Source organism: Mus caroli, chromosome 5, assembly GCF_900094665.2.
Source record: "Mus caroli chromosome 5, CAROLI_EIJ_v1.1, whole genome shotgun sequence".
NCBI lineage: Eukaryota > Metazoa > Chordata > Mammalia > Rodentia > Muridae > Mus > Mus caroli.
Genome location: NC_034574.1, coordinates 28,310,076 through 28,330,010, shown reverse-complemented (window position 1 = coordinate 28,330,010; position 19,935 = coordinate 28,310,076). Strand labels below are relative to the sequence as shown.

At 46.6% G+C, this 19,935-nt stretch overlaps 2 protein-coding genes across 8 annotated transcripts in view; both read right to left on the bottom strand.

Moving 5' to 3' along the window:
- The window catches only part of Uvssa (UV stimulated scaffold protein A), a 45,454-nt gene extending 31,252 nt beyond the window's left edge, over nt 1–14,202 (bottom strand). Inside the window, exons 1-2 of one of the 7 annotated variants that reach the window (XM_021163841.2) lie at nt 14,107–14,202; nt 8,518–8,617 (exon numbers count right to left, since the gene is read on the bottom strand). In XM_021163841.2, coding sequence (XP_021019500.1) covers nt 8,518–8,615 — 98 coding nt within the window. In that variant the 5' untranslated portion in view covers nt 8,616–8,617; nt 14,107–14,202. Of the gene's footprint in view, nt 1–8,517; nt 8,618–8,840; nt 9,279–14,106 lie in introns of those variants that run through there. The other 6 variants (XM_021163840.2, XM_029477454.1, XM_029477455.1 and 3 more) reach the window with 6 other exon arrangements.
- A 771-nt stretch (nt 14,203–14,973) lies between these two features.
- Nucleotides 14,974–19,935, bottom strand: part of Maea (macrophage erythroblast attacher) — a 39,553-nt gene continuing 34,591 nt past the window's right edge. Inside the window, exons 6-9 of the mRNA XM_021163057.2 lie at nt 19,609–19,717; nt 17,781–17,914; nt 16,492–16,687; nt 14,974–16,003 (exon numbers count right to left, since the gene is read on the bottom strand). Coding sequence (XP_021018716.1) covers nt 15,908–16,003; nt 16,492–16,687; nt 17,781–17,914; nt 19,609–19,717 — 535 coding nt within the window. The 3' untranslated portion in view covers nt 14,974–15,907. The remainder of the gene's footprint in view (nt 16,004–16,491; nt 16,688–17,780; nt 17,915–19,608; nt 19,718–19,935) is intronic.

Below are 19,935 nucleotides of genomic sequence, written 5' to 3'. Positions count from 1 at the left end.
TCCCAGCAACCACATGGTGGCTCACAACCATCTGTAATAGGATCCGATGCTCTCTTCCGGTGTGTCTGAAGACAGCTACAGTGTACTCATATATATTTATTAAATAAATAAATGAATCTTTTTAAAAAATCAAATGTCAGGGGCTGGAGAGATGGCTCAGTGCTTAAAAGCCCTAGCTGCTCTCCTAGAAGACCTGGGTTCGATTCCTAGCACACACACAGCAGCTCATAAATCCCTACCTCTAGTTCCACGAGATCTGACATACTCTTCAGGCCTCCCTAGGGAGCTGGCATAAATATGGTACACAAACATACATGTAGGTAAAACACTTGTACACATAAAATAAATGTAATAAAAAAAATGCCAATGGCTTCTGTTGAAACACATCTACCCTTGGATGGTCCCCAGCTACTCTGACAGCTGACATCCACAGCATGCACACATCCTTCACAGGATAGCAATAAGACAGAATAGGGCAGTGTAAGGGAATAAGGCCTTGTGCAAAGCCTCCCAAGATTAGCATATGAAAAAGTAAGTTGGAAAAATTCAGCTAAGACCAACTGAAACATGCTGATGCTACTGGCCCAGGAACAGAAGCACTCCAGAATGCCTGAGAATAGCCAAAAGTTCATTAGAATACTAAAATACACGACCCTGGGTGGAAACTTAAGATGTTAATGAGTCATCTACTATGTGAAGATGTATACAGAACTGTATGTGACAGGACATGTACAGGCACACACATGCCATGGCATGCATGTGGCAGTCAGAAGACAACTTTCAGGATTCAGTTCTCTCATTCCCAGCGCCAACTTAGGCTGTCAAGCTTGTAAGGTGAGTTTCTTTACCCACTGAGCCACTAACATGCCACACCTATCACAAGAGAGTCTGGCTAGACATCAGCAGAGGTTAGGAGTTAGCCCTTCATGAATCAACGTGTGCTGTTAAAGTCACATTCAGGGGGTGGGGGTGGGGCGGGTGCATACCTTTAATCTCAGCACCTCTAAGAGTCTGAGGCCAGCCTGGTCCAAGCCAACAAAAGCTACATAGTGAGACTCTGAATCAAAATATAAAATATAAAATAAAATAAAATAAAGTCACATATCACCTTGTCCTGTGGCAACTCCTTGGAAAGGTTAAATTCAAAAGAGTCAACTAAGCCACACCCACACACAGCTCAGCAATTACTTTCCTGATGGCGGGCCTAGGGTAGAGAGGGTGCTGGCAGGATGCTCAGAGACTCAATCATGCAAGCATCTGTCCCGAGCGCTTGGGCAGTGGCAACAGTGCTGTGGCTCCAGTCTGGAACATTTCTGGTCACGAGCTCTAGTGCATGTTGCTATCTCCTGGTGCGTCCCTGCATCATGGAAGCTGTGGCTGCTTCTCTCCAGCCTTATCCTCCATTGCAGACCATCTCACATTCTACCCCTTTTCACCTTGTCCTCCCTCGTCATTTCCAGTAGACAGTCCATCTCTAAGGCCACTAATTGAGTTTCCCAAATATCTTATATATACCCCCTTACACATGAGCCCAAAGACAAAGAAAAAATTTGCCCCTTTCCACTTTTAATCTCAATGACAATCGGGAAAGACACAGAGCTACCCATGCAGGCAAACTTCTCTGACAAACCTAGCTGCCTGGGACGTTGTAGAAGCTCTGGTGAGAAGCCTCTTTTCACTGAGGTACAAAGAAATGTGCCTGTAGCAGGGACTTGCATTCCATTACCTGCAAAGTTAAAGCAGGACAAGGTTCCTGAAGAGACATCACTGTCTCCAACTGGCTCCAACTCTAGCTGAGAAGGAGAAACAGAAAAGCTGGTGGTTCAAAGCAGCGTTTCTAACCCTTGGGTAAGTTATACTCAATTCACCAGAACCCCCAGAGAGTATGATAGACTGGGGACACCCCAATCTGGCAAGCATCCTAGTGGATTCTACACAATACAGAGGGAGGCACTTCCTACTCCCAGAGCCTATTTCTTGTCTCTCCTCTTAGGACACACCCTATGTTACTTTGAATGCCCAGCTACTGTGCATCCTCAAGAACTGATTACATTTGATCATACACTGCTGAAATGGCTTAACAGGTAGATATGCTTTCTGGGTATGTCTGAAGATCTGAGTTTGATCCCTGGAATAAACCTAAAGGTGGAAAGAAAGAACCAACTCCACATAGTTGTCCTCTGACCTCCACAAGTTCACAGTGATATCTGCATACACCTGCATGCATGCACACATACACTCATGTGTGCACACATATATACATTTACAAAATAATAAACTTTAAAACTGTAAATAAAGAAATATATTTGATCATGAGAACCTAAGGGGGCTAATATTTTACTGTAACATCTTCTGGTCTCAATACAGGCTGGCTGGTGGGAGGTTTGGCCAAAGGTTGGAAGGATCTCCACTTGGTCCTCTATATTTGTACTCATGACAAAAAGCAGAGGATCTTGGAAGAAAAGAGGAAGTATAGAAACAAATTATTTATTCAAACTCTCATGTCTGTCCATTCTGAGTGAATATCCTCCCAGATCAGGAACCCACCAATTGGGATCATGATACTCCAACAGGGACCCACAGATGTAGGCTGGTGACAGAAAGCCTCCTTGTAGGGATGAAAACTTAGGAAACCTGTTAACTATAACAGACCAGAGAAGTTGTTCCATGTCTTTGTCACTGTTCTGGTGGTGATAAGATACAACAACAAAGGTGACTTAGAGAGTCAGGGTTAGAGTTGGGGCTAGAGTCCACAATGGTGGAGTGCTAGCTGAGCACTCACATCCTAAACCACAAACAGAAGGCAGAGAGAGCACTGGGGATGGCAGGGTGCTTTGGGAGCCTCAAAACCTGCTGGGTGACATACCTCATTTAACAGGAAATGACTAATGTGGATATTAATTTTATTTCCAATTCTGCTTTGTTTTCTTTCTGTCCTGATTCTTTGTTTGTTTGTTTGTTTTCTGTCAGCTTGACACAAGCTAGAGTTATCTGGAAAAAACCTAGGTTGAAACAATGTCTCCATCCAATTACCTGTAGTCAAGTCTGTGCAGCTATTTTCTTGATTAATACTGATATGGAAGAGCCCAGCCCACTGCTGGTGTCCCATCCCTAGGCAGATGGTCCTGAGCTGTATAAGCAAGCAGGCAGAGGAAGCCATGGGGAGCAAGCCAGTAAGCAGCATTCCTCCATGGCTTCTGCTTCAGTTCCTGCTCTGCTTTTCCTCGGTGGGGAATGTGACCCGAGAGTTTTAAGATGAAATGAACCCCCCCGCCCCCCCCGGGCCCCCCCGCCCCCCCCCGCCGCAAGTTGCTTTTGGTCATGGTGTTTTTATGACAGCAACAGAAAAGTAAAACACAGCCTTTAAGCAATAATGCCGGATCCCCACTAAATAAACTTGTGCATAACCAGGGTTGATGGGAATGCTCGAAAGCCAAAGGAGGTACTGTTTTCAGCCATAACCTTTGCAAGCACACCACTGGGGGGCCCTCGCCTAAAAGTTAGGAGCTTTCTTATATCCATAGATTACTTCTACAGCTAGGCTAGAATGTGGATATCCAGGGTACTTGCAAGCGATACCAGCCACAGCAATGCTCAGACATGAGCCTGCTAAAGATGTAACGCCTTCCATTGTTTACTGATAACTCCTCAGGGTAGACAGAGGCCTATTCCATCCAGACTAAAGAACTTAAGAATTTACTCTTGATGTCTAATAATGAACTAATGAAAGAAGTTAGTCTCTAGGATAAAACCTGTTTTGAGTCTTCACAGTCTCCTGAATACCTTAAAGAAGGACTGGAGAGATTGCTCAGTGGTTAAGAGCCTTTCTTACCCTTGCAAAGGACCTGAGTTCAATTCTCAGAACCTATGTAGTGGCTTACTACCATCTGTGACTCCAATTCCAGGGAATTCAACAAGTACACACTTAGTGCATACACACATACATACATGTGAGCCAAGCAGTCATACACAGTAGATAAGTAAATCTTTAAAAAAATAGCGCCGGGCGTGGTGGCGCACGCCTTTAATCCCAGCACTCAGGAGGCAGAGGCAGGCGGATTTCTGAGTTCGAGGCCAGCCTGGTCTACAAAGTGAGCTCCAGGACAGCCAGAGCTATAAAGAGAAACCCTGTCTCGAAAAACCAAAAAAATAAACAAACAAACAAACAAACAAACAAATAAATAAATAAATAAGAATGCCTTAAAGACAATCTTGTTTACAAAGGCAAACTGTTTTTTAAATGTAAAAATTCTCTTCAAGCCAGGCGGTGGTGGCGCACACCTTTAATCACAGCACTTGGGAGGCAGAGGCAGCCTGGTCTACAGAGTGAGTTCCAGGACAGCCAGGGCTACACAGAGAAACCCTGTCTTGAAAAACAAAAAACAAACAAACAAAAAAATCTCTCCAGACAAATAAATTAAAAAGTGTCTTAACTTCCTAAATATAAGGGTAAGTCCTATTTACAAATCCATCAATCGTTGTAACCTTATGCTTTTCTTCATTACTTGTGTGGATATATGCAGGTGGGCTTCCTTGTTCATGTGTGTAGGTGCATGTACATGTGCATATGTACACATATGTGTGTATATGCATGAATGTGTGTGTGCAGCATGTGGAGGCCAGAGATCAACATCAGATGTTGTTCCTCGGATGCTACTTTGTTTTTTGACACACAGTCTTTCACTGGGATCTGAAGTTCAGTGATTAACACAGGCTGAGTGGCCAGCGAATGCCACTGATCCTCATGCCTGTCTTCCCAGCACTGCCATTACAATGTATGCCACCACACTCAGATTTCTGCATGCACGGCAGGGATCAAACTCAGGCTCTCATGTTTATTTAACAGTATCTGACCAACTAACACATCTCTCCTGCCCTTCATTACATTTTTTATACTGTTGTATAGTATAAATTCAATGATTATAACCACACGCTATTTTCTCCTTACTCTATTCTAACGGTGAATTCCTTTTTGAAATTATTCTTTTGCACCCTGTAAAATTTTCAATATATCATCAATAGTTTTTTCTTTTCCAAGCCTAAGGGATATATCTCACTCCTAAACTCAAAAGTTAAGATGAGGTCAGCTGTCCTCCAAAGGTTGATGGCTCTTGATGTGCTAACAAAAGCCCAGAGGTAAGCCTACCTAATGCTCAAAGAGAAATGCCAGTTTGGTTCAACAGGTTAAGACAAGATTAAAGCAGTATTTCAAATATACTGGGAACAAGCAGCACAAAGATGGCTCTCCTGGGCAAACACGCGGTCATGGTTTCCCTTTGGAGGTTTCCCTTTGGAGGCCCATGTTGGCTAGGTTAGTTTTTTGTTTTTGTTTTGTCAACTTGACACAAGCTAAGTTAATCTGGGAAGGGGGAACCTCAATTAAGAAAATGCCTCTAGTAGATTGACCTATAGGCAAGTCATGTGAGAAGACCCAGCTCACTGTGGGTCTAAGCTATAACAATTTTAGCTGGAGAATCCAAATTCTTCTCTCTAGTCACTGGACGGCAGCCTTGTGGTCCCTCTTACATGGCCTGAGCTATCAAGGAAGCACTTATAGAAGCTAGATGGGATTTTTTTAACTTGAAAAATTATTATTGTGTGTTTGACTGTATGTGTGGGTGTGCACTGCACAGCACATGTGTGAAGAAGATAGAACAAGTCTATGGAGCCAGCCCTTTCTGTCTACCTTTGCACAGGTTTCTAGGATTGAACTCAGGTTGCCATCTTAGCAGGCCACCAGACTATCATTCTTTAGCTTCCCTAAAAGACTCCTAGATCCATAGATCTCAAGTGGAAAGTGAGGTCCAAAAGGGCTTATACAAAGCTTACATAATTAGAATAAAAAGAAAAGTTGGCAAAGAGGAAAACTGAAATTCTCTCACCTAAAACCAACTAAAACTGACTGGAATCACTAACACAGGCACTCTCGAGTGTCTTGAGGGCAATCTATAGAATAATAATACCCAAAACTTAGGATACCCAAGATATAAGATACAATTTGCTAAATGCATGAAACTCAAGAAGAATGAAGACCAAAATGTGGACACTGTGCCCCTTCTTAGAATTGGGAACAAAACACCCATGGAAGGAGTTACAGAGACAAAGTTTGGAGCTGTGATGAAAGGATGGACCATCTAGAGACTGCCGTATCCAGGGATCCATCCCATAATCAGCTTCTAAACGCGGACACCATTGCATACACTAGCAAGATTTTGCTGAAAGGACCCAAATATAGCTGTCTCTTGTGAGACTATGCAGGGGCCTAGCAAACACAGGAGTGGATGCTCACAATCAGCTATTGGATGTATCACAGGGCTCCCAATGGAGAAGCTAGAGAAAGTACCCAAGGAGCTAAAGGGATCTGCAACCCTATAGTTGGAACAACATGATGAACTAACCAGTACCCCGGAGCTCTTGTCTCTAGCTGCATATGTATCGAAAGATGGCCTAGTCGGCCATCAATGGAAAGAGAGGCCCATTGGACTTGCAAACTTTATATGCCCCAATATAGGGGAATGCCAGGGCCAAAAGAATGGGAATGGGTGGGTAGGGAAGTGGGGGGCGCTATGGGGGACTTTTGGGATAGCATTGGAAATGTAATTGAGGAAAATATGTAATAAAAAATATTAAAAATTAAAAAAAAGAATAATAATAATCTATGGAATAATCTATAGCTCAATAGAATACTAAGACATGTACCTCCCGGGGAGGGGAGGGGCTCAGGATGCTAATGAGGCATTGTCTTGGTTACTTTTCTATTACTGTGATAAGACACCACAATCCAGGCAATTTAGAGAAGGAAGAGTTTATTGGGGCTTATGGTTTCAGAGGGTGAACCCATGAACATCATGGGGGAATACATGACAGCAGACAGACAAGCACAGTGCTGAAGCAATAGTCGAGAGCTCAAATCTTGAGACATGAAGTAGAAAGCTAACTAGAGATAGAGTGGGCTTTTAAAATCTTGAAGCCCACCATGAATGACCTCCTCCAACAAGGCCACACCTTTTAATCGTTTCCAAACCATTCCCCCATCTTGGAGCCAAGCACTCAAATACACGAACCATTCTCATTCAAACTATCAGACATGGAATGCATGAGGTGGTAATGTAGAAATACAACAGACAGAGCAGCAAATGCTCACAGTAAGATATAATAAGCCCAACTCTTTGTGTAGCAGAGACATCTGAGCTGTTAAACTTTTCCCTGCTTGAGCCAGCTTTCTCCCTTGGAAGGATACTCACTCACTCTTAAGAAACTTTCTTGCTTTAGTTGCTACTACACAATCTTTGTTCTGATACATGAAAGCCTAGAACCCCTCTAGAGGTGCCCTCTGAACCCCAGTGTCAGCCAGACAGGCCTGAGTGCATAGACCAGAATCCTCTACAGGAAATGGAGCAAAAGGTTTTCAAAGTCCTCTGGGTTGCTCCTCTATTCCCATTTCCATACCCTATGTAAATCACACTTGGAGGTTTTTCTGGGGTGTACAGCTAAACCAGGTCCAGAATTATTGCAATGTGAATACTCTACCACTTCAGAAAGAATCATTTAAGTTCTCTCATTTTATAAACAAAGGCTCACTAGTGACCAAGGCAATGAAGGAATTTTGCTTCCTAACCAAATAAGACTGCCTCGAGTAGCAAGGCAGGGAGCATCGCGGTGCTTCCTTCCGAGGGATTAATAAGGATGAGAATGACTGCTTTAAAGATTGGGTCCGGGCTGCAGAGATGGCTCAGCGGGTAAGAACGCTGACCACTCTTCTGAGGTTCAAATCTCTGCCACCACACGGCGGCTCACAACCATCTGTAATAAGATCTGACGTCCTCTTCTGGTGTCTGAAGACAGCTACAGTGTACTTATGTATAATAATAAACAAATCTTTAAAAAAAATATTGGGTTCTATGATGGTACATGCCTATGACCCCAAAGGAACAGTTAAGTGGAAGCAGGAAGATCAGAAATTCACAGCCAGCCTTAGCTACATAGTAAAGAGGTTAACCTGGGCTACATGAGAATTTGTCAGAGAGAGAGAGAAAGAGAGAAAGAAGGAGGAGGAGAAAAAAAATAATAATAGAGGTAGCTCAGTGGTACAGTTTGTCCAGCATGCTTGGGGTTCCTGAGCTCATCCATGGGGGTGGGGCGGGGGCGGGGAGGCCAGAGCCACTGACCCAATCATGAACTCTTTACTCCAACAGAAAAGAAGAGGATATACTTTTACTGACATAGTGTGATTGCTTTATACCTTACAGAAATCGTCAGAGGCACCAAGTTCAGAGTTTGCGCGACATTCTGGACCTAGGTACACCAGGATTACAGCCCCAGAAATCCTTTAGTCGTTCCTGAGACAAGGCCTTACTATGTAGCCCAAGCTGCGGGGAACTCATGCTACTCCCAACTCTACCTCACAACAGGCAAATGCCACCATGCCCTGGTGATCAGACGATTCCTTCCTAGGGTCCACAATCTCCACGGTGTGGGTGCTCAGGGGACATTGGCACATGTCCCCTCAATACATACTTGCAAATTTTCTTCAGTTCCTTCATTTTCTGAGCATTGAGTTGGGATTCTCCTGAAGTTGTGAGCTCCTCTATCAACTGTGAAAGTTTCTGATCCATATCTAGAAACAAGGGACGCGGAGATGCTGAGTTAACATACAATAAATACTTCACGGTCTTAGGTTTAAGTTTCTGGGGGACTCCAAATACTGGGGATTACGGCAAAGGCCCTAGGGTGCCTCTGTAGGATGTCTCCCAGGCGAAGAAGGCTAGCCACCACATTCCCACGGAAGGCCATCAAGCCCTTCGGTGATAATTAGCTAAGGTTTTAAAGATGAGACTAACTCCGGCAGTCTTTCGGTCAGCTGTGTAGGTGACGTTACCGCGGGCTAAGGGGAAATGTCACTAAATTTTACGAAAACTGGCCGCACAAGAAACTCGCTCTCTGCAAGCGACAGTCTCTGGACAACTGCGGGGGCGACTGATCCGACCCAAAGGGCCGAGAATCTGACCAGCCACGACCCTCAGTCCGCCGCACTCGCTGCCTCAGGAGACGTAATACCAGCGTCCCGCAGCCCCGGTGACACGGCCCGCAGGATGCAGCAGCTTGTTTCGCCCACCCCTTCCGGTGTAGACAGAGCTCTGTTACAGGCCCCAGAGAGCAGCGGGCACACACTCGCGAAGACCCGCGGCGCAGGAGCGGAAGTCACCGCGACGCGCCCGCTCTGGTCCAGTCCCTTTCAGATGAGGCAGCCCCCGTCTCCGTCATTTGCTCGGAGTGGCTCCACAGCGCAGGCGCGAGGACGCGGCAACGCGGTGACGCAACGCGCCTCCAGGGGGCGGGGCAGATCGAGAAGAACTAAGCGCGAGAAAAAGGAGGCGGGAGGGCCCGGCAAGTTCTTAAAGGGGCGGTGGCTTTGGGTCAGGAGTCTGAGACTGAGGTGCAGGAAGAAGTTTTGATCTGGGGATCAGTTCTCTGGCCACCAGGAGGCTCGCGGCCTATGTACAGCCTCTGTATATCTGCTAAGAAAGCTCAGAAGGGAATCTGGGCGCAAGTCCGGTTGGGAAGGGTCGACCCGTCTCCCTGACCGGGTCAGTTGTCCACCCCAGGACAGGCTATGGTGGGAGGCACCGTTGCAAGGCTGCCCTGGGGTAGTGGTGGTTGCACTGATTGGATGTTTTCAAATGTCAGTTCAGTCTCAACGTAGATGATTGTAAAAGATATGTCAGTTCTCGGCTAGAGCTGCTTGCTCCCTTCCTACAGCCTCACAGTGTTCAGAACTCTGGCCCCTACCAACCTCACGCTGCTTCAGCCCAACTCTTGGACGCACAGACCCCGGACACTGCCGCCTTAGCCGGCTCACAACTCGCTCTGCCTTTCCGCTGTCAGCTCCTGCTTCGCTTAGCAAAGGAGAAGCATACACCGGTCTCCCTGTGTATCCGGTTTGGGGTTCGGGTCTGCACCCACAGAGCAGGCATTCAGCCAGTTTGTGTGTCCTGCAGGACGGTCTTGAGCTTCTGGACTAGACTGTTAAAAGCATGGTGTGCCTACTGCCCCACCCACTTACCTACCCTTCCCTGAATCCGGGCCAGTGAACAAAGTCAACTGGACTCCCCCGACACGCCCCCCCCCCCTTCATTTGTGTTCAATATGTGAGGATCTGGCAACTCAACTTGTGGTGCTTGGAATCTGAGCTCTTCCCACCACTTCGTGGCAGGCCCCAGTCCTCATACACCCGTGGGATTGATCGTGGACTGTAGTTTCTCATTTTACATGCACAGATTGCCCCCACCCCACCCCCAAAATTTAAAGAGAATGAAATGTCTTTAAGATATTATTACATTTTTTCATTGGGGGGTTAGAAGGTGGGACCCTCCCTAGGGTCAATTTCTAGGACAATTTCTGAGAGGTGGTTCTCTCCACCATGTGGGTTCCACTACTCAAACGGAAGTTGCCAGGCTTAGCAGCTGCGTGATCTCAGTAGTTGTAAAATGTCTTTTAAAGAAGCACAAGAAAAGGTTGTGTCAAGCCAGGCTTGTACATATGTGCAGCGGGGGAGGGGGCCATCCTTCAAAAGTTGAGCTTGCTGCAGACAGGAGCAAGAAGTGGCCTGCCAGCACTTCACAGGGGGTCCTGGGAAGGAAACAAGAGCAGATCCAGACTCTGAGCAACTCAAGAACTGGAAACGATAAAGCGGATGAAAGGATTGCAAATCTCTTCTATAAGCCACAGTTCAATAGATTTTGAAGTTCAATATTGAGGAAAAAATTATGACAACAGCTACTGAAGTGATGTGGAGGGAGGAAATGGTAATATATGTTCCAAGAGTTGTATTCTTACATAAATCAGTATACTAACTGCTCGGAGGTATATTGTGATAAACAGTCACATAGTATATGATGCCATTTCAGTTGATGACAAACCAAATTAGACACCTAATGATACAGCAGATGTTTAAGTACATACTATGGTCACATAACGATGTAACTGCCTAATGACCCATTTCTCAGAACATACCACTATCATCAAGAGAACCCCTAAAGTAACAAAATTAATTAGATGCAGCAGGGCAGAGAATGGCTTACTTACATTTATTTACACAGCTTGTGTGAGGCCCTAGATTTGATCCTGCAGAAAAGTGGATCATCACTTGTAAGATTGCAAAGACAGGCCAGGTGTGGTGGCACATGCCTTTGATCCCAGCATTCGGGAGGCAGAGGCAGGTGGATCTCTGTGAGTTTGAGGCCAGCTTGGTCTACAGAATGAGTTCTGGACAGTCAGAGCAACATAGAGAAACTCTGTCTCACCGACTTCCCCATGAGATTAATTTAAAATAAACAAAATGGATACAGGTGAAAACAGAAAAGGGAACAAAGAACAGATGGGACAAATCAGAAACAAGTAGCAGATAACAGACTTAAGTCTAATAGGAAGAGTTACTAGTCAAAGACAGATATGGTGGCACCTGCCTTTTAATTCTCATACCCAGGAGGCAGGTGCAATTAAAGTCCAGCCTGGTCTACATAGTGAGTTCCAGGACAGCTAAAGCAATTAGGGAATAGGGAGTGCAGAGGGAGTCTGTTTCAACAACAACAAAGGCAAAGGCCTGTATGTGGGGGCTTCACTGGCACCCAGGCCAACAGTTCATGAGGTAGCTTGCCCATGGCACTGAGATTTTCTTTCAATACCCTATTTGTTCTCAGGCCTAATCCTTTCCCCACTGACACAACCTTTAATGTCTTTAAAGGCTGCTTTTGCTGTTCTTCCAGATGCTTTGCCAAACTCGAAAGTCACTTTAAGGCTAGCATTAAATAATAGGGCCTTTATATAGAGGGTGGGCAGGATCTCTGAAGGTCCACTGCCTTTCACTCAAAGCAAGTGAGAATTGGTCTTGAGACAATGAGGAAACTAAACAAGCCATCAAGCTCTATAGTAATAATATATCCCATCACGTACATGAGTTATTCTGTCAAGAGTCTCGTTGGGTGCAGCACCGCTGACTGGAGGCACCAGTCTATCCCTCTATGATCCATCTAGCTTCCTAATCACACTTTCAAGCTCAAAAGGCCTGAGGGAGGGGGGATGGCTGGAGAAATGGCTCAGCACTCAAATGCTCTTGCTTCTCTTGCAGAGAACCTGGGTTCAATTCAAACCCAACACGCACATGGGAATTGTGGCTCACAAATCTAATTCCAGTTCCAAGGGATCTGATCCCCTTTTCTGGCAACTGTGGGCACTGTAAGCATGTGGTACACACACATCTGTATACACACATGTAGGTCTTGCGCGCGTCGGTCTCGACCAGCAAGAATGACGCTGCAACAGGATCCTTCCGCACACGTTTATTGGGAGAGCTTGATTGTAGAGGCGAAGAGACCCCGAGCCCAGAACTGGTGCTGCTTATATAGGCCTAGGAGAGGCGTGTCTCACACCCGGATTGGTTATGCACTATGCCTCATTTGCATGTTCCTCATCTGATTGGCTACTCTCTCTCTCAGTATCTCACAGTACCTCATTAACATACCTCATTTGCATGTCTCACATCTGATTGGTTATTCTCTCAGTACTTTGCAGAGCCTCATTATCATGCCCGGGCCAGGCAGTGTTTTGGCAAAAAACTTTACAAGTAAGCATTGGTCGTTTGCCCAAACTTATGCGTGGTGGCCAGCAGAAGCCTGCGCCACTCTGCAACGGCACATGTGGCTTCCCACATAAAGGGAAACACTCATACACATTTTTTACCCAAACATGTCTCAAGCTGGGTTGTCAAAAGGTTGTATGCATGGTAAATCCCCTTCCTGTTTTAATTTTTAAATATTTTATGTATTTTTTTACATGCAAGTATGTGCACACCACGCATGTACCTGGTGCCCTGGGTTAGAAGGCACTAAACTCCCAGGAACTTGGCATCAAAGATGCTACCATGTGGATGCTGGGAACCAAACCTGGGTGCTCTGCAAGAATAACCAGTACTCTTTATCAATAACCCTTATTCCTGGTGCTTTTGGGTATTACCATAGAGTTGGCCCCACTATCCACTAAAGCCCAAGTTTTGCTAATTAGAAGGGACCAACAAACATGTAATTCAACATGGGAGCTTGGATCACCCTGCAATATCCTCACCTGCAGGCAACACTGACCACAGTGTGAGTGCAGCAATTTCCATCTTGAAAGCTCCTACCTCCACAGTCATGGTAACATACCTCAAGAATGATAACGTTATCCTCTAACCTCCAATGAGGACACACATACCTATACTCATACAAATCTGTGGTGGTCTGAGTGAGAATGGCTATCATAGGCTCAAGTCTGAATGCTTGGTGGAACTGTTCAAGGAGGATTAGTAGGTGTGGCCTTCTTGGAAAAGGTGTGTCACTGGGGGTGAGTCTTGTTTTAAAAGCCCATAACATCCCTAGTTCTCTGCCTCATGGTTACAAGATGTGACCTCTCAGGCAGGTGTTGCTCCAGCACACTTGCCTGCTGCCATACCTCCCACCGTGATAGTCATGGACTCTAATAATGTTCTGGAATCACGAGCCCTCAAATGCTTTCTGTAGATTGCCTCCATTGGTATCTTATGGCAATAAAAAAGTAACCAAGTCGGTACCTTAATTTTGTCCTAATATCTACTTCCTGCCAACTCAGAAGCTAGCATGTCACCTGCATATTCCTTCCCATGTGTCCTTCACGCAGGCAGGATCCTGCAAGGCAGAAAGCTCAGCTTCACCTGTATGTCTTCTCACCCAAAGCAGAAATCCTGCAACTGCCACTACAGCAGAGGGACATGCCAACTTACACTACAGGAAAAGCCAAGGCAGCAGCAGACCAGAGACAGGATTCAAGTACAGGTTCACGAACCAATGAGTTTACGTGCACTACGTCCAGGAACATGAAGGCAGCTTCAGTACCAAGAAGCTCCCCGTGTAGTTTGTTGTTTTTCAAGACAGGATTTCTCTGTGTAGCTCTTGCTATCTTGGAAATCCACACTGGCCTAGACCTCACAAGAGCTCTATCTGCCTCTGCCTCCCGAGTGCTGGGATTATGTGGTATGTGCCACCACCTCCCTGTGTCGCTTGTAAGCAGCTGTAACTCTCCCACTTATCCGTTTACCTTGGAGAACCTCGGTGAGGGGAGACGACTCCTGAACCTTCCCTTTCCCCAGGACAATGTTAATATTCGTAATCACATGAATGTCGTGTCAGGTAACTTCATAATAATCAAACTCAACCCAAAGGACAGCTACACTGCAAGGAGGTTTAAAAAAAAAAAGTGCTGTGGTCATTCTGCTGCCACCTCTCATTGGTACCACAGGTAGAAGGCGGCCCCAGACAGGCTGTGACTTCAGAATGATAGGTGTCAACTGGTGCTAGGTCACAGAGACCCCAAAATAGGGCAAAAGGTGCCCCAGAGAGCACTGGGAAGCAGTGGGTACCCTCACCAATTTGAACTGGGGTACCTGTGTTTGGCCACACTGGCAGAAGCAGGTGATGTGGCCAATGCAGCTGCCATAGAGGAAGAATCAGAGCTAGAGTTAAAGAGAGGGTTAAAGAGAGTCAGAGAAGGACCCGCCCAGGTAAGGGAAAGTGAAGAGAACACACAGAGCACCTGCTTGGCACTGTGTACAGCTTGAAGCCTTGCCTCCAACCCTGGTTCCTAAGATCCCAAGAACAGAGATCAAGATCCAGTTTGGTCCTGCAAGAAAGCCTGCAATGCTCTGTCTGGCTCCAGGTGGGCACTGGCTAGACCAGCAGGAGCCAAATGTTACCTTAGGACTTGAGATATTTATGCCCTCATTCCTTAGAGAAGCCCTTTGGAGGTTAGCAGACAATGTTTTGTATACTGGATCAAAATAGGTATGCTGAGTGCCCTTCCCTGTCATGACAGACAAACTCATGTCCCACAGAGGTGCTGCATGGCCTACTGGGTGGCAGGGTTAGCAAAAGAAACCTGAGGTCTTACAAACACCTCACACACAAATGAGAAATAGAAAGCTATTTTATTAACACACTTTACATTTACAGTTCATTAGCTAATCAACATCAACATGCAAAAATAAGCGCTAGATACAAACCTCTACAATATGGGTGTGTGTGAATTACAATGGTTCATTTGTTTTGAAAACCCGTCAGTACTTATTTTAGCTGAACTATCAGTTTCTGTAATGAAAAGCATGTACACTCTAGGACTACGGAACCACCTGGCAAGGCCTCTGCAGAAACTCAGTCCAGTGGCTTTCCCGTGAATACATTCTCAAAGCAGGAGATAAGGCGGTGCTGGAGGGTGAGATACTGAACCTGTGCAGACACAGCCCCAGACACTCTGGCCACGTGGGCAGAGCCTCCTCAAGTAGCAGCCCAGGTGCATGTGGTGCACGGCGCTTTGGCAGCAGCTAGACAGTGAAGTCAGGAAAGGCCTCGGCACCACGTCACAAGTCACTGCAGCCAACCTGGTGTGGCCAGCACCTTGCCCAAGCTGTGACCAACAGGAGTTGGCAAAGGACCAGCCTGCTCCTCAAGCTCCCCTGAGTCCCATCACTAGCAAAAGGAAGGAAACGGAGAAACACAGGGAAATAACCGATGAACCAATTCCTACTTCTGAGATGCTCTGGATTTCCTGGGTGAACCTCCAGGTCACACTGTGGAGAAAGTTTCCTTTGAGAGGTGCAAGACCCTGCAGAGGCATCGTCGACTTATGTTACAAATCCTACCAATCAAATGCTGTTCTCAAGCACAGACTTATTAAATCTCACTTCCTCTTTTTCTAAGAGTATTTGTCGTTGCTCACTGATCTTTGGTCGCAAGAAACAAATGTCGATGCAGGCTGGGGTCTGGGGTCAGGGGTCAGGGCAGGAGGGCATGGCTCCCACCCACCACAGCCTCTGGCCAAGGGCGTGCCCATAGCAACGCAGGGCCTACATGATGTATACTTTCTCAGCTTGGGAGAAGTGGAAGACTTCTTTGGTTCTTGGGCAAACAACTTTATCATCTTGACGAATAGAAAGCAGAGACTGGAAAACAAGAGCACAGTTACACATTAAAATGAGAAAATGCCATGCAAACTAAGATCTGAATTACGGTTCATTCCAAAAAGTAAGCTACCATAGAATAAACCAACTAACAGTATTTACTTCTGAGTATTTTGTCTGCATGTATGCATGTGTGTGTCTGATGCCTGTGAAAATCAGAACAGCAGGTCAGACCCCATGGAACTCAAGTCACTCAGGGAACTAGATAGCTGTAGATGGTTGTGAGCCACCAAGCAGGTATTTGAAACCAAACCCAGGTCCTCTGCAAGAGCAACAAACTCTCTTCACTATGGAGCCATCTAATCCTACAAAGTCACTTCTTGAAGGTACACCTGTCACATGTGACATAGCCCCACCCTGGTGCCCTTACCCTCACACAGCTGCCCTGCCCTGCCCTGCCCTGCCCTGCCCTACCCTGCCCAGCCCAGCCCAGCCCAGCCCAGCCCAGCCCTGATATTCGGGCCCCTCACATTGTAGCCATAGACATAGCCATTAGGCAGCATCATGGGTGGGTTATTCTCATTCATCACGTCACCAGAGATCTTGCAGACCAGGCGGGAGTTGGCACAGTGAGCCATGGGCAGGGGCTGTGCCAGTTTGTTCAGAGAGCGGCTGCACACAGGGCAGTCAGGGCTCTTAGAGCTGCCATCCTCCTTGTAGCACTGTCTGTACACAGGATTAAGGAAAGGCTGTACCAACAAATCAGCAACAAGGCAGGAATGCTGTGACTCTAGCCACAGGGCATCCTTATGACCACAGGGATACCAAGCAGAAAAACAAACAGAGCTAACCTCCACGTTAAAAGAATGCCATAGTCATTCACTATCAATGTTCACAGAGACCTGCCGCAAGACAAGCCATTGGTATTGCCACCCAGTGGCACAACAGTACACTTGGTGGCACCCTAACACCCAACTCAAATTTCTTCAGAGAGCAGGCAAAGTGTGAGACAGGGATGTTCTGGTGAATTGCCAGAAGGTGGCAGGCAAGCACATGCCTACTCTCAAGTCCACCAGAGATGGTGAAAAGGATGGTCCCTGAGCCTTAGCTTGGAGCATAGCATAACAGGTACCAGCTGTGATGCCAGAAAAGTCACTACCTTGTGGGACAATCATACAGAATGGATTTGGCTACATGTAGCAATCAGGCCAGGCACACAAGGGACAGGTTCAGTCAGAGAGGTTTAGCCATACAAAGGAGAGTCACCCTTGGTGGCAGTGGTGGTGGTGATGATGGTGGTGGTGTCTTACCCAAGAGGTTAGCCTGAGTTCTGACTATAGGGACCATACAAGGGATGGGAATCAAACATATGAGCAAGAAGCAACCATACAAGGAACAAAATCAGCCACACCAAAGATGAAAATCTACCATGGGGGGGGGTCAGAGTGGGGGATTGGAGGATTGGGAGGTGTCCATCACAGGAAGGAATAGGTCAGCTATGCAATGGGGAGTCATACAAGGGATGCAATCACCTTCCTGGTATAGTAGGCCAAATATAAACAAGGAGGGGTCAGCCTTTCTTGTCTTTCCTGCAGAGGAAGGCTGCCACCTTTCTGGAGTCCTGACCATTATGAGTCAAGCTGAGAAGTCAAACTGGCTAGACAAGTCTGCAGGTCTCTTGGGAAGCCAGTATCAGATACCAGCAACATTTGAAATGGAAAAGCCACAGAGGTCACACAGACCAAAGAAAGACCAAGCTGCTAGGCCTCAGGCCCTCTCAAGCTTTACCCCAGAGAATAAGGTAGAGCAAGAAGGATACGGTGTCTTTATTGCTGAGAGCCCAGCCTGCAGGGTGAGGGTGAAGACGGAGCTGTTTCCCAGCTGGTGCAGCCGGTAGTTATCATATCGAAACTGCTGGATCAGCATTCGCCACCGGGCTGGGTCCAGGAGGTCCTGAAAGACAAAGCAGAGGTGCTGGGACCCTCCCCTGGCAGTTACTAGGAGGCCCAGCCAGTACAGATGCCCCAACAGCCATACAAGACACCTGCTGGCTTAATGTTCCACAACACTCCCTGGTTTGTATCCTGTGGTCTTGAAACAATGAAACAGAATTGCAGAGAATTAAAGCTGAAAGAGAGGTCACTCCAGAGAAGAAATGCTAGACAGACAATAACAAATGACCTCAGCTCAGAACTATCCCTGGGTAATGTTGTGACTTAGGCAGATTCGGTATGCACATGTACAAAGCAAGAGATAAAGCCTCCAGATCATTAGGGTAGCAACACACTTCACCTCCACCTTTCTTATAAATGCACTGTTCAGCATTACTTCTATAGATGCCGTCAGTGGAGGACGGTGCCCAGTTTGACAAGCTCTAAATAAAAGGGACAGCATCAGCCTTCAGGGCCCTTCTGAGGTTCAAACACAACTTTCCTCTAAAGGAAGCTTCCTCTGCCTCCCTCACTAATGCCCTGGTTCTTCCCTCCCTAACTTATCAAAGCCATTCTTTCAGTTCTCTTTTAGCTCTCTGTACCCTAAATTTCCTGTCTGCCCCTAAGACTAGGGTTTCTGGTGTGATCTTGGTCTTTCTCTTTCATGTCACCAAAAATCTGTCACTGACAGGACTTGATGGGCTAAGCCTGTTACCCTGCTAGCTTTGACCCCATGAGCAGGCTTCTCCTTGTGCTCACTGGTGGGACAGCAGGTATAAGTACCATGTGTCTGTCTATGTACCATGTACCTGCTGTAATCCTCCCTGAACCATAACACCTTGCTTCTGAGAGATGGTTCATCTTCCAACTCAGATGCCTCAGGCCCAAATCAAACCTCCAATGCAGTGAAGAGAAATTTAAGACATTAATTTAAAATACGAATTTAGGTATTTCTGACACTCTCTGGCCTGATGATATTTCAATACAAGATGTCCCACATCGGAAAGTTATATGGGTTTACTAGGGCCCAGAGCCAACCTAGCAGTATTAACTGGATTATCTGGGGAAGGAACACATAGCTCTCCTCTGCTGGCTACTAGAGTTGGACCAACTGTGGATGAGGCTGTAGGGCAGACACAAAGGTCTTTGACAGAGGCCAGTCTCAAGGCTCAGGGAACAGAGTATGTAACTCTATGAGCAAATCCTGCACTTAACGCCTTCTGAGGTCTCTGCTTGGTGAGACACCATTCACTGCTCCCTCGGGCTGCGGTTTGTACCTCTTCCACCACAGGCCAGACAACAGGGGCTGAAAGCAACAGACCTGCACCAAGGAAAGAGACCAGGAGCAGCCAAAGGAGGGCAAGGTCACCACTGTGACCCTCTAGTGCTCTGTAGACCTACAACTCTGGACTTACAGAAAAAGCAAGAAGGCCAGGCTGCTGACATGACAGAAAGACTACAAGAAGAGAACACCAAGGAAGGCTGGCAGGGGGAGGAGACCCAGACCCTTTCAGGCCGAAGCCTCTGGACTCTGCCTCAACGTTCTCACTCACCACCTAGATCGGAAGGAAGCGAGAGCAGCACAGCTGAGTAGAACAAGCTATGGCAGCAGATAGGCCAGCCCCAGGAGCTGGCCAGCACTCTCTAACCCACCCCACAGGACTCCTGACTCCAAGGACCAGCAGGAACACAGATGAATAGGGACATGAACATTACCTTGTATGGGGAGATATGTGTGTCTGGTGGGAAGGCCAACATGCCCATGACCTGGCGGACCTCATCCAGCTGGCTCCCTTCAGCCTGACTGAAGTGCTTTCTTGCATGTCTAAAAATCAACATTTTGGCACATTTAGGTTTATATTCCCAACTTTTTAATAATGAAACAAACAATTCAGGTCAGAAGACAACTTGTCAAGAGTTAGAACTTTCCTTCTACCATGTAGTTCTCAGCGGTTAACCTTGGGTGTCAGGCTTGGAGGCAAGCCTGCTGTCTGCTGCTGAACCCTCCCTCTAAGGTCCAAACCTCCAATTTTTTTTTTTTTT